General features: G+C 42.0%; 1 protein-coding gene across 1 annotated transcript; it reads right to left on the bottom strand.

The window, feature by feature from the left end:
- Positions 1-8: 8 nt before the first annotated feature.
- On the bottom strand, positions 9-11,760 carry LOC111540097 (solute carrier family 35 member F2; the record flags this gene model as incomplete). The annotated part of the gene is made up of 4 exons (XM_026452434.1): positions 9-429; positions 1,830-1,989; positions 7,160-7,287; positions 11,577-11,760. Coding segments are annotated over 4 exons (633 nt in total), but the record flags the coding sequence as incomplete, so codon positions are not given.
- Positions 11,761-12,690: the final 930 nt, after the last annotated feature.

Raw genomic sequence — 12,690 nt, 5'->3', positions numbered from 1 at the left:
AACTCCTTACTGGTAAATGCCTCTACCACATGCTAATCAGGAATCCTAAGCAACACACATGTTTTAAGAGAATAGGAAGTAATTCCTGATATTTTAACAATCCTCTAATAGACACTCAGCAAGTTATTAGGTAATGGCAAAACCACAATTACTCTTGCATCCACCTAATACTAATTTCAGATGTGAATTTGGGCCAAATAAATAATGAATATTAGTAGTTATCTATAATATATTTGCTTATTTTGTTTTTAGAAAAAATTGTAGAATCTTACAGCTGTATACCACTGATAATTGTTCCAAACAGGCCCACCATTCCTAAAAATTCCTGTCTGCTCAGCTTCTTCACGATGTATTCCTCACAAACATTCGAAATGGCATAGAGGGAAGCCCCAAGAAGGACCAAGATGTCGCCCATCAATACATCACTCCCTGCAGGAAGATAAGCCACAAAAAGCAAAACACTGTCAACAGGTGAACCTCTACAGCATGCCTCCACGCGGTCATCTGACTCGTGTTCATTTAAATGACGCTAAGGAAGAAGAAACTGGTTACTAGAAGTTTATGTGTGAGTGTGTGTGTGTGTGCGAGCGCGCATGCACATGCATGTGTTTGAGACAGTCTTGCTCTGTCGCTCAGGCTGGAGTGCGGAGTGCAGTGGCTCAGTCTCGGCTCACTGCAACCTACACCTCCGGGTTCAAGTGATTCTCCTGCCTCAGCCTCCTGCGTAGCTGGGATTATAGGCACCCTCCGTCAGGTCTGGCTAATTTTTGTATTTGTACTGGTCTTGACCTCCTGAACTCAAGTGATCCGCTCACCTTGGCCTCCCAAAGTACTGGGATTACAGGTGTGAGTGACTGTGCCTGGCCTAATTTTTGTATTTTTGGTAGAGACGGAGGGTTCACTATGTTGGCCAGGCTGGTCTCGAACTCCTGACCTCAGGTGATGTACCCACCTTGGCCCTCCAAAACGCGGGATTACAGGTGTGAGCCACCGCACCCAACCTGGTTACTAGAAGTTTAAAGTCTCTTACTCTCTTACTCTTCTCACTTTCTGGTTCAATTCTGCTGTGATTTTTCATAATTTAACTCCTCAGAAGTCTAACAGGCTAGAAATTGATATATTGAATATATTATAATGTAAGGCCTCAGAAAATGATTCCATGACATGACAAATTAATGGAGTTCACTGAAGAGTTGGGTCAATTTGAAAAATGGGAACCTGCTTTCAAAGTAATTTTCCCTTTCAATCCAAGGAGACACTTAACTCACTTGTAGATTGGGTGAATCATAGACCTTAATTAGATTTTATAGTATCAACTGTAATTTTCTCTCTCAATCCAAGGAGACATTTAACTCACTTGAAGCTTGGATGAATTAATAGACCTTAATTACATTTTATACTATCAACTGAATTCAACACAAAGTGAGGCAAAGTGTTCTCACCTACACAGCGACTTAAAAAGAAATACTCCAGTGAACAAGTTTCTTCGTTGATTAAATAAAAAAAGAAAAAAAGAATTGACAGTAGGTTTTCCAGGAACCAATCTTAAATGTATGAGACAAAAGATGATTGCAAATATATAAAGAAACTTTGCTCTCAAGAGACAGACAAAACTATTTAATGCAACAAAAAGGAAGAAAAACTGTAGGCTGGTAGGAACATACAGATTGTTCTGTGGAGGTAGTTACAAAATACCAGATACAAGTAAATCTAAAAATATAATTTCAAATGTAGTTAACCAGAATGTATTTTCTGCTTTTTACTATAAAAAGATATAGTTTGCAGAATAAAAGTGAAAACATAAACAAAATTCTGTGACTGAAGCTTACCTGAATTGTCTTCCCTCCCTGCTAGTATGTCTGCACCAACCATGGTTCCTACACCCAACAGACAGACAGCCACGGCAACGAAGTGGATCACTCTGTACCTCGCATAAAGAATAAACCACGACAGAGCCATCAACACAGGAATCCCAAAGCAATCCAAAAGCTGCATGGAAAGAGAATCAACAGTTTAAAACATATCTCTCATTAGCTAAAAGATGGGTAATTGGCTGGGCACGGTGGCTCAAGACTGTAATCCCAGCACTTTGGGAGGCCGAGACGGACGGATCACGAGGTCAGGAGATCGAGACCATCCTGGCTAACACAGTGAAACTCTGTCTCTACTAAAAAATACAAAAAACTAGCCAGGCGAGGTGGCGGGCGCCTGTAGTCCCAGCTACTCGGGAGGCTGAGGCAGGAGAATGGTGTAAACTCGGGAGGCGGAGCTTGCAGTGAGCTGAGATCCGGCCACTGCACTCCAGCCTGGGCCACAGAGCAAGACTCCGTCTCAAAAAAAAAAAAAAAAGATGAGTAATTAAAAAATAATAGAGTCAGTATTTATAATAGGAGTCAGTATTTATTGAGCATTTATTATTGCCAGCCCTATACTAAGAGCTTTACCTGGATTCACTCATGTAATCCTCACAACAACTCTATGAGAATGAAATTACAATCCAATTTTATACATGAGAAAATGAAGGTACAGAGAGTGAAATGAGTTGCCATAGTTAAAAATGGGATGACAGCTGGGCACAGGGGCTCAGGCCTGTAATCTTAACACTTTGGGAGGCTGTGGTGGGCAAATTGCTTGAGCCCAGAAGTTCGAGATCAGCCTGGGCAACATGGTGAAACGCTGTCTTCACAAAAAAAAAAAAAAAAAATAGTTGGGTGTGGTGTTGCACGCCTGTAGTCCCAGCTACTTGGGAGGCTAAGGTGACAGGATCACTTGAGCCTGGGAGTTCAAGGCTGCAGTGAGCTGTGATGGTGCCACTGCACTCCAGCCTGTACAATACAGACAGACCCTGTCTCAAAATAAATGAATAAATAAAATAATAAAATACAATGGAAGAGTCAGTTGCTGAACACAAGAATTCTGCTGAGGGCCTGTGCTCTTTACCTCTATGCTCCCACCTGTGTATATCTTTATATTTTATTTTATTTTTATATTTTATTTTTTTATTTTTTTTATTTATTTTATTTTATTTTATTTTATTTTATTTTATTTATTTTATTTTTTTGAGATGGAGTCTCGCTCTGTCACCCAGGCTGGAGTGCAGTGGCACAATCTCGACTCACTGCAACCTCCGCCTCCTGGGTTCAAGCAATTCTTCCTGCCTCAGCCTCCTGAGGAGCTGGGATTACAGCCGTCTGCCACCACGCCCAGCTAATTTTTGTATTTTTTAGTAGAGATGGGGTTTCGTCATGTTGGCAAGGCTGGTCTCAAACTCCTGACCTCAGGTGATCTGCCTGCCTCGGCCTCCCAAAGTGCTGGGATTACAGGCATGAGCCACCATGCCTGGCCCTGTGTGTATCTTTAAGTTCGGTAGACAAACATGCTTTCCTGCATGCAACCATTTACTCAGCCAACAAATATTTGCTAAACACCTTGCATGTGTGAGACACTGTGAAAGCAGCTAGAAATAGAGGTGAACAGGACAGAGCAAGCTGTGCTCTCAGGAGCACACAAAGCTAGAAAGGACATGGAATAAATAATCACACCAGATATTTCACTGGAATTGGGCTAAGTGCTACAAAGAAGCACCGGTTACTATGAGAGAACAGACACCATCTCCCTGACAAAGCATCCAACCCCACCACATGAGACACACTCATGCTCACGGCAAATATTCTTGCTCATCTTCCTCAGGTGCTTCTCCATCACCTGTTGATAATAGGTCCAGAAAACACTAGCTATACACCTGATACTGCTCATCTGGAAGGCAGAGGGATTAAGCATGCCAAAATTATAGCAGGCCCAAAGTTGTTTGCAAGATAAAAGATAAAAAAGAGACTGAATTCGTTCAATTCTTAAATTCACAAAATTAATGTGCATTCAAGGATAAAATATATTCAAGAGATTCTTGATGCATTCCAATGTATTTCTTTCAAGGAAGAAATATATTCCTTATACCAATAATAGTCCTGAAACTGCTGTTTTATTGCTCCCCCTGTTGTTTCAAACCTTGTCCCTGATTCTCTCCGTATCTGGTGAGTCTTGAACAAGACAGGCCCCTAATCTCCAGCAGCCCATTCAATCCTGTCCACAGTTGTTTACTGATTGCCTTTCACTGCAGTAGCATCAGTGGAGTCCAACGCATCATGTGTAGGAATGGCATCTTGCCTTGTTATTTATTCCAGCTGCAGAACTCTAATCTCCTAAGTGCTTTATTGAGCCTGCCTGAATAGCAAAACATTAAACGATTCAAATGATAATACCCTGTCCCTGAAGACACCAGCAGAATCCAGCCATATGGCTTAACAAAATCTCAACTACATTCCTTAAACAAAAAAAAGGAGAAAAAGACATTCTAAGAACTACCACAGAAGATTCCTTTATCCTTGTGTCTTAAAATCAAACTTAAATTTGCTCTAACAATTTTTGTTGGGCAATGAGGTAGCTGCCTAACATCATGGTCAGAGCTCCAGAGACCTCAGGCCCCAGCCCCACACTGACCAGCTAGATGTGTGGTCCCCAGCCAGTCACTCTCCAAGTCAAAATATAAAATAAAAAGATCAGATGAAATGATCACACAGGTTCCCTCCGACTCTAACATTCCATGACTTCTCATCTGATATCACCTTCAGACATGTGAACCTTCTTTTCAAAATGCATTCTTGGTGGCCGGGAGCGGTGGCTCATGCCTGTAATCCCAGCACTATGGGGGCCAAGGCAGGAGGATCACTTGAGGTCAGGAGTTTGAGACCAGCCTGGCCAAAATGGCAAAACCTTATATCTACTCAAAATACAAAAAAAAATCAGCTGGGCGTGGTGGCGCATTCCTGTAATCCCAGCTACTCAGGAGGCCGAGGCTGCAGTGAACCAAGATTACCCCACTGCACTCCAGCGGGGCGACAGAATGAGACTCCATCTAAAAAAAAAAAAAAAAGCCAGGTGTGGTGGCGCATGCCTGTAATCCCAGCTGCTCAGGAGGATAAGGCAGGAGAATCACTTGAACCTGGGAGGCGGAGGCTGCAGTGAGCCGAGATCATGCCATTGTGCTCCAGCCTGGGTGACAGAGCAAGACTCCTCCTCAGAAAAAAAAAAAAAAAAGTATTCCTGGTGATGGATGTCTTCTCTGATTGTTTCAGTTCTAAGAGTATCAATTTAATTTTTAAAAATTATTGTATAGTCACAGTAAGCAGGGTACTAAGGCAGACTCTGCCACGTGGTTAGTATAAAAATGAGTTAGACCATATTAGAGGTACAATAGAGTATAGAAGAGAACATGAAAATTGAATTAGCCTTTGACAATGAGGGGAGCAGGCTTCAAAAAGGACTGCATTCTAGGAAGAACAGAGCAGCACAGGAGAGAAGGAGCAGGCCATGAGTGGGAAATGGGTTGATGTGGCAGTAAAGTGGGAAGGGACATGAGCAGAAACCTAGGCCACATCATGATCTTCACGTGAACTATTCCATGACTGTTGGTAATTACAGAACCTTCTAAGGAACCCTTAAGAAGAAGGTTCAAAGACCACCTAATCCAAATTTCCATCCTTTTGGACTACCCAGGCCAGAGATTTACTCAGGTGGAGAACCAGCTTGAATCAGTCCTGTGACAGCCATCTCTGCTGCTGGAGAAAACATGACCTTGTTAGATGCCTTTTTTATAATACATTCCTCACTAAGGCCGTAAGTGCATGACTTTTAGCAACCAAATGCTTAGGTTTTTCTAAGAGGCTGCGTGAAAGAAATTGTTTTCAATTTCTTTGAAATTGAAAGAAGGCATGAACTTCAGTTGCAAATATCCAACTGTAAGTGTTCTGTTTAACTGTGTTTAGGCTTTGCACCAATTCCAAACTTTTTATCATTATTAGAGATCAAAGTTCCTGGGAATTGTAATTAAAATGTATGTGAGATTATGAGAGTAGATGTGACAAGAAAATGCCATTTTCTGCATACTTACATATACTTCATTAACCAATGCTAAAAGAGCACTAACTCCTATTAGTGATACTAGGTAACTAACTTCATTCTCATGCTTCATTCTCTAGGTAACTGCTGGGTTTAATTTTTGCGAAACTTTAGGTTCTTTGTGTGCCTCCTATGGTGTCTGTCTTAATAAATCATTTCCTCTCTCAGCTTTTTAACCCATACTGGTCAAAGTCCAAGAGGTTTGCTGAGAACAATGCTTAGCAAAATGTTACAGACAACAAAGTATTTAATATAAGGCACTCTGGCAATAACATTTAATGTAGGTTCACATTGGGAAAATACTGAGTTCTCAACAATCCTTATATTTTCTATGCAAAATAAGTCTAATTTCAATTTTTCCAGTCCCTAAAATTTAGAGTCAAGTAAGAACATCTCTGTATTTTGTATAGTGAGAAAGGGATATATCAAAAAGTTATAAACTTCAAATCCCACATCTGATACAAACTTTTTTTTATTATTTAAGAAAATGAAAAAAAAAGTTATGAACTTATTAAACTGTGACATCTAAACCTGGCATTTGAGTCTATCTCACTTTCACCTCCATTTATAAAACATTTTGTAGTTAGTAATGGTGAGTTAATGTTATGACACATCCCATAGTTTGCTAACATTAAGACAAATGAAATCAATTGTCTTCAACTTTACAAAGTTGAAAACCTCTGCAATGTAGGAATGAATATTTTTCTTTCAATGCAGCAAGAATAAACCTAACAAAGAAACAGGAATGGGAGTTTTAACTCTGGCTACCACCTCTCCCAAAAATGTCTAATGGGTTTCTTCCAATGGTTCCTTTGTCATGAATATCTACTATGCTTGCAAAGCTCCAACTTTCCTATAGAACAAAGGTATATCTACTTTCATATGCCATGTTTCAGCAGCATATAAAACAGAACACATGTCAACACCACAGCATCAACTGCCAACTAAATATTTATGCTTATTGTGGTAGGAACTGCTCTGCCACAGCATTAGCAGTTTGGGGGCAGCTTAACTGGTATACATTTTCACTAATTCTAGGAAACATTACTCATTAGAGCATATGCTCTACTAGAAAACAGCACCCACTTGTGTTTAGGTTTTCTTCAACTGAACAGTTTTTCAATAAAATTAGGTCAACACGTATGACTTCGTGTTCTCCTTTTGAAGCTATAAAATCCAAAGTGGTCAGAGGGCTCCCTCTTACCTGGACACTGGTTAGAGTTGTGTACTGGTAGGCTCTGACAATCATATAATTAGCTTCCACATCTGCTAGTCCCAGCAGGATGTACTTCCACCATTTTCTTTTCAAGATTACTAGAAGGTTATCACTGCCTGGTTGAAAGAAATCTGGGTCAGTATGTTATTTGCAAATGATACCATACATGTTGATTTGAAGATCAAAGAGTAGAAGCAAGAATTTCCCCCCCCCCCCCCCCCCCTCCTCCTCCCCCTCCTCCTCCTCCTCCTTCTTCTTCTTCTTCTTTTTTTTTTTTTGAGATAGGGTCTCATTCTGTTGCCCAGGCTGGAGTGCAGTGGTACAATCTCAGCTAACTGCGACCTCTGCCTCCTGGGTTCAAGCCAGCCTCCCACTTCAGCCTCCTGAGTAGCTGGGACCACAGGCGTACGCCACCATACCCAGCTAATTATTTTTGTATTTTTAGCAGAGATGGGGTCTCACCATGTTGCCCAGGCTGGTCTCGAACTCCTGAGCTCAAGCGACCTGCCTGCCTCAGCTTCCCAAAGTGCTGGGATTACAGGCGTGAGCTACCATGCCTGGCTATTGTGTATTTCCAGCGTGGCCCCCTCCCAGTTTCCATTCTTCATAACCCAAACTCCTGCAACAGCTCACCAGAGTTAGATTTTTTTCTAGTATGAAACCCTAGTTAAAATGTCATCAGAGACCAAGTGTTCAATAAAAGCACCAGAATGAAAGTAAGAGAAAAGTGGTTAAATTCCCTTTCCTAGCTGGGCATGGTGGTGTGCACCTGTAATGCCAGCTACTCAGGAGGTTGAGGTAAGGGTGGAGGACAGCTGGAGCCCAAGAGTTCAAGACCAGCTGGGCTTACATAATGAGACTCCACCTGTACAGTGGAGTCTCACTGTACAGGTGGAGACTCACTGTACAAGTGGGGGAGGGCAGGGCGGAAGGAGAGCCCTAAGGAAAAGAGCTAATGCATGCTGGACTTAATACTTAGGTGATGGGTTGATAGCTTCTGCAAACCACCATGGCACATGTTTACCTATGTAACAAACCTGCACATTCTGCACATGTACCCCAGAACTTAAAAGAAAAACTTTTTTTAAAATCCCTTTCCTATCATAACAGAAATAAAATTTCTGGATATGAGCTTGCATGTCGCCATTTCTGACAAGCCACGGACTATCCTAGGAAATGAAATGTTTTCCTAGAAATTAATTGGTTATTTAACTTCTATCCATGGGCTTCTTCAAAGAAAAGTCTGCATGTGATCGTTCTTTTGGAAGAGATGTGCTTTCAAGTGAAAAATAAGTCCATGATAAGTCTGAGAAAAGACTTAGTGGCACACTGAAGAAACACATTTTATTCCCTCAAATTATATTTATTCAAATTAATTGGATTCACTACTTTGGAGAATCTGGCATCACAGGAGATGCAGAGTTGGCACATATATGAGAAGGCTTTATGGCAAGATAACTCACAAATAAAAGTAGTGAGAATCATAACCAAATAATTATCAGTAAAATCCAATTAGCAGGAACATCTTGAAAACACACAAATAGGCCGGGTGCAGTGGCTCACACCTGTAATCCCAGCACTTTGGGAGGCCGAGGTGGGCAGATCATCTGAGGTCAGAAGTTCGAGACCAGCCTGGGCAACATGGAGAAACCCTGTCTCTATTAAAAATAAAAAAATTAGCCGGACATGGTGGCAGGTGCCTGTAATTCCAGCTACTAGGGAGGCTGAGGCAAGAGAATCACTTGAATCTGGGAGGCAGAGGTTGCACTGAGCTGAGATTGTGCCACTGAGCCGAGATCATGCCATTGCATTCCAGCCTGGGCAACAGGAGCAAAACTCCGTCTCAGAAGAAAAAAAAAAAAAAAAACATAACAACACAGAATTAGTCTTCCTAGCATCAAATGGCATAGGAAGTACCTAACAACCATCCCTTAGGGAGACTAACTGCACTGATATATTTGGGAGTCTCACCGAATTCCTGAAGGCCAATGCTTCCACAAAGAGCAAAGTATAGGATTATTAACCATGTATAGTTCCACTCCCAGCTCTTTTTTTTTTTCTTCCTTTGGAGACAGGGTCTTGGTCTGTCATTTGGGCTTGAGTGCAGTGGTGCCATCTTGGCTCCCTGCAACCTCAGCCTCCTGGGATCAAGCCATCCTCCACCTCAGCCTCCCAAGTAGCTGGGACTACAGGGACATGCCATCATACCCAGGTAATTTTTATATTTTTTGTAGAGAAAGAGTTTCATCACATTGCCCAGGCTGGTCTAGAACTCCAGGCCTCAGGTGATCCTCCCACCTCCAACTGCCGAAGTGCTGGGGTTACAGGTGTGAGCCATCACACCCAGCCCTAAATTTCAATAAAAACCTTTAGATAGCTGGTGCATGGGATGAAATAAATTACTGTAATTTCCTGAGTGTGCACAGTGCTGTCCTTCTTCACTGGATTCATTAACCTTTGTGAGGCTTTTTCTTCTGCTGTGTTGGCCACATGATTCAAAAGCAAGTAGTAAATTTAGAATCAGACCTTCAAACCCCTTTACAACGAAGGGTTAAACTAAAGTTTTAAAAAATAATGAAGCTGGACGGGCATCTGTAATCCCCACATTTCGGAAGGCCGTGGCAGACAGATCACGTAAGGTCAGGAGTTCGAGACCAATCTGGCCAACATCTCCACTAAAAATACAAAAATTAGCCGGGTGTAGTAGCACGTGCCTGTAATCCCAACTACTAGGGAGGGTGAGGCAGGAGAATCGCTTGAACCCAGGAGGCAGAGGTTGTAGTGAGCCAAGATCACGCCACTGCACTGTACTCCAATCTGGGTGACAGGGCAACACTAAAGCTGTAGCTACCAGGAGTTTGTGGGGAGGGAAGAAGGAATGAATAGGTGGAGCAGAGGGATTTTTAGGGCAGTGGAGCTGTTCTGTTTGATACTGTAATGGTAAATGTATGCCATTATACATTTGTCAAAACCTATAGAATGCACAATACCAAGAGTGACCCCTAAGGTAAATTATTGATTTTGGTTAATAATAATGTATGTGGCTGGGCCCAGTGGCTCACACCTGTAATCTCAGCACTTTGGGAAGCCGAGGTGGGAGGACTGCTCGAGCTCAGGAATTCAAGACCAGCCTGAGCAACATGGTGAAACCCTGTCTCTACAAAAAATACAAAAATTAGCTGGGCACAGTGGCTCACACCTATAATCCCAGTACTCTGGGAGGCCAAGGCAGGTGAATCACTTGAGGTCAGGAGCACGGTGAGACCCCGTCTCTGCTAAAAATACAAAAATTAGCCGGGCGTGGTGGTGTGTGCCTGTAGTCCCAGCTACACAGGAGGCTGAGGCACAAGAATCACTTGAGCCCAGGAGGTGGAGGTTGCAGTGAGCCAAGATTATGTCACTGCACACACACAAAAAAACCCAGAGACCTGATCTACACAATCAACTAATGTTCCATTTACCATCTTTATTTAGTTGTAAGTAAATACTTTGGAGAGTAAGGTTCTTGACTTTAAGTGTTTTTAATATCATCTTAATATTTTAAAATATTTTTTAAATTGCGGGGGGACCTAACTTGTAATGACATTTATACTCTTTAGGTCGGGTCCAATGGCTCACGCCTGAAATCCTAGCAGTTTGGGAGGCTGAGGTGGGCAGATCGCTTGAGCCCAGGAGTTAAGAGACTAGCCAGGGCAACATGGCAAAAACCCTTCTCTACCAAAAAAAAAAAAAAAAAAAAGGCATGGTGGCACACGCCTGTAGTCCCATCTTACTAGGGAGGCTGAGGTGAGTGGATCACTTGAGCCTGGGAGGTCAGGGCTACAGTGAGCCAAGATTGCATCTCTGCACTCCAGCCTGGGTGACAGAGTGAGACCCTGGCTCAAAAACAAACAACAACAACAACAACAACACAGAACACTTTTGGCCGGGCGCGGTGGCTCAAGCCTGTAATCCCAGCACTTTGGGAGGCCGAGACGGGCGGATCACGAGGTCAGGAGATCGAGACCATCCTGGCTAACACAGTGAAACCCCGTCTCTACTAAAAAATACAAAAAACCAGCTGGGCGAGGTGGTGGGCACCTGTAGTCCCAGCTACTCGGGAGGCTGAGGTAGGAGAATGGCGTGAACCCAGGAGGCGGAGCTTGCAGTGAGCTGAGATCCGGCCATAGCACTCCAGCCTGGGCGACAGAGCAAGACTCCGTCTCAAAAAAAAAAAACAAAACACTTTTTTTGGACAACTTCTCTGTTACAAACAGTATGGTGCGACTTACTTTAATCAACAATTTCAGAGAATTATGCATAAGTCTCTAGTTACTACTTTCACAGAATTCAGAGGTGTCATACTTTTCTAGTAATTTTTATGAAGATAATTTTGTTGAAAAGGTAATTTCCACATTTGACATACCTGATCGAAATGCCAGCATCACTGTATAAATTAGGAACAGCAAGCAATAATTGATAAAGCTCTGAAGCATGGGGGTGTTCACTTTGTATCTTTCTGCCAAATACTGGCTGGTGATGGCTGTCCCACATATACACAAGGACAACATCTGACCCAGAGCAATTGTTTTCAAAATATTCCTGGAAAATAAGGGAAGAAATCAGAATAGCTTGCAAATAAGTTATACCTTACACACACACACACACACACACACACACACACACACACACACAGCTAAACACAAACGGAAATGCTAATTATTCCAGGTGATTCTTCATTTCATTCTATGAAATCAATATTAAAATGTTAGTTATTAAAGGACTACATTTTAATTCTCTTTTATCTTTCTGATCCCCTCCATTCCCACAAAAGCATATTCCCCCATTTCACTGAACATCCATTTAGAGATCATTTTGATTACTTGACTATAACATACTTTGTAAAGCACTTGTGTGTGTGTGTGTGTCTTTTTTTTTTTTTTTTTTTTTTTTGAGACAGGGTCTTATTCTATTGCTCAGCAGTGCAGTAGTGCAATTGCAGTTCACTGCAGCCTTGACCTCCCAGACTCAAGCAATCCCCCCACTTCAGCCTCCCAAATAACTAGGACTATGGGCATATGCCACCATGCCCAGCTAATTTTTTTTTTTTTTTTTTTTTTTTTTGGTAAAGATGGGGTTTCACTATGTTGCTCAGGTTGGTCTCAAACTCCTAGGCTCAAGGGATCCTCCCACCTCAGCCTCCCAAAGTGCTAGGATTTCAAGTGTGAGCCACTGTGACTGGTCCTTACCCTGCATTTCTAACATGGAGACTAATTAAAGAAGAAGTTGAGACAGAAGAGTCGACAATAATACCTATTTTCTGGATCAGATAATTGGCTAGATAGCAATATGGTTAACCAAGATCCTAAAGGCAGAAGGAAAAGGCATATTTAGAAAGGATAGTAACGCCATTTTGGACATGCTGGATTTTATTTAATTATGAGATAGCCAAGAAGAAATGTCCAGTAGGCAGCTTGGAGCTGGAAGAAAGGATTGGATTGGAGAAATAAACTTGAGAATCATGAGCATAAAGGTGGTGG

The sequence above is a fragment of the Piliocolobus tephrosceles genome, unplaced genomic scaffold (genome assembly GCF_002776525.5).
Source record: "Piliocolobus tephrosceles isolate RC106 unplaced genomic scaffold, ASM277652v3 unscaffolded_35491, whole genome shotgun sequence".
Lineage (NCBI taxonomy): Eukaryota > Metazoa > Chordata > Mammalia > Primates > Cercopithecidae > Piliocolobus > Piliocolobus tephrosceles.
This window is presented reverse-complemented; position numbering and strand designations above follow the sequence as displayed.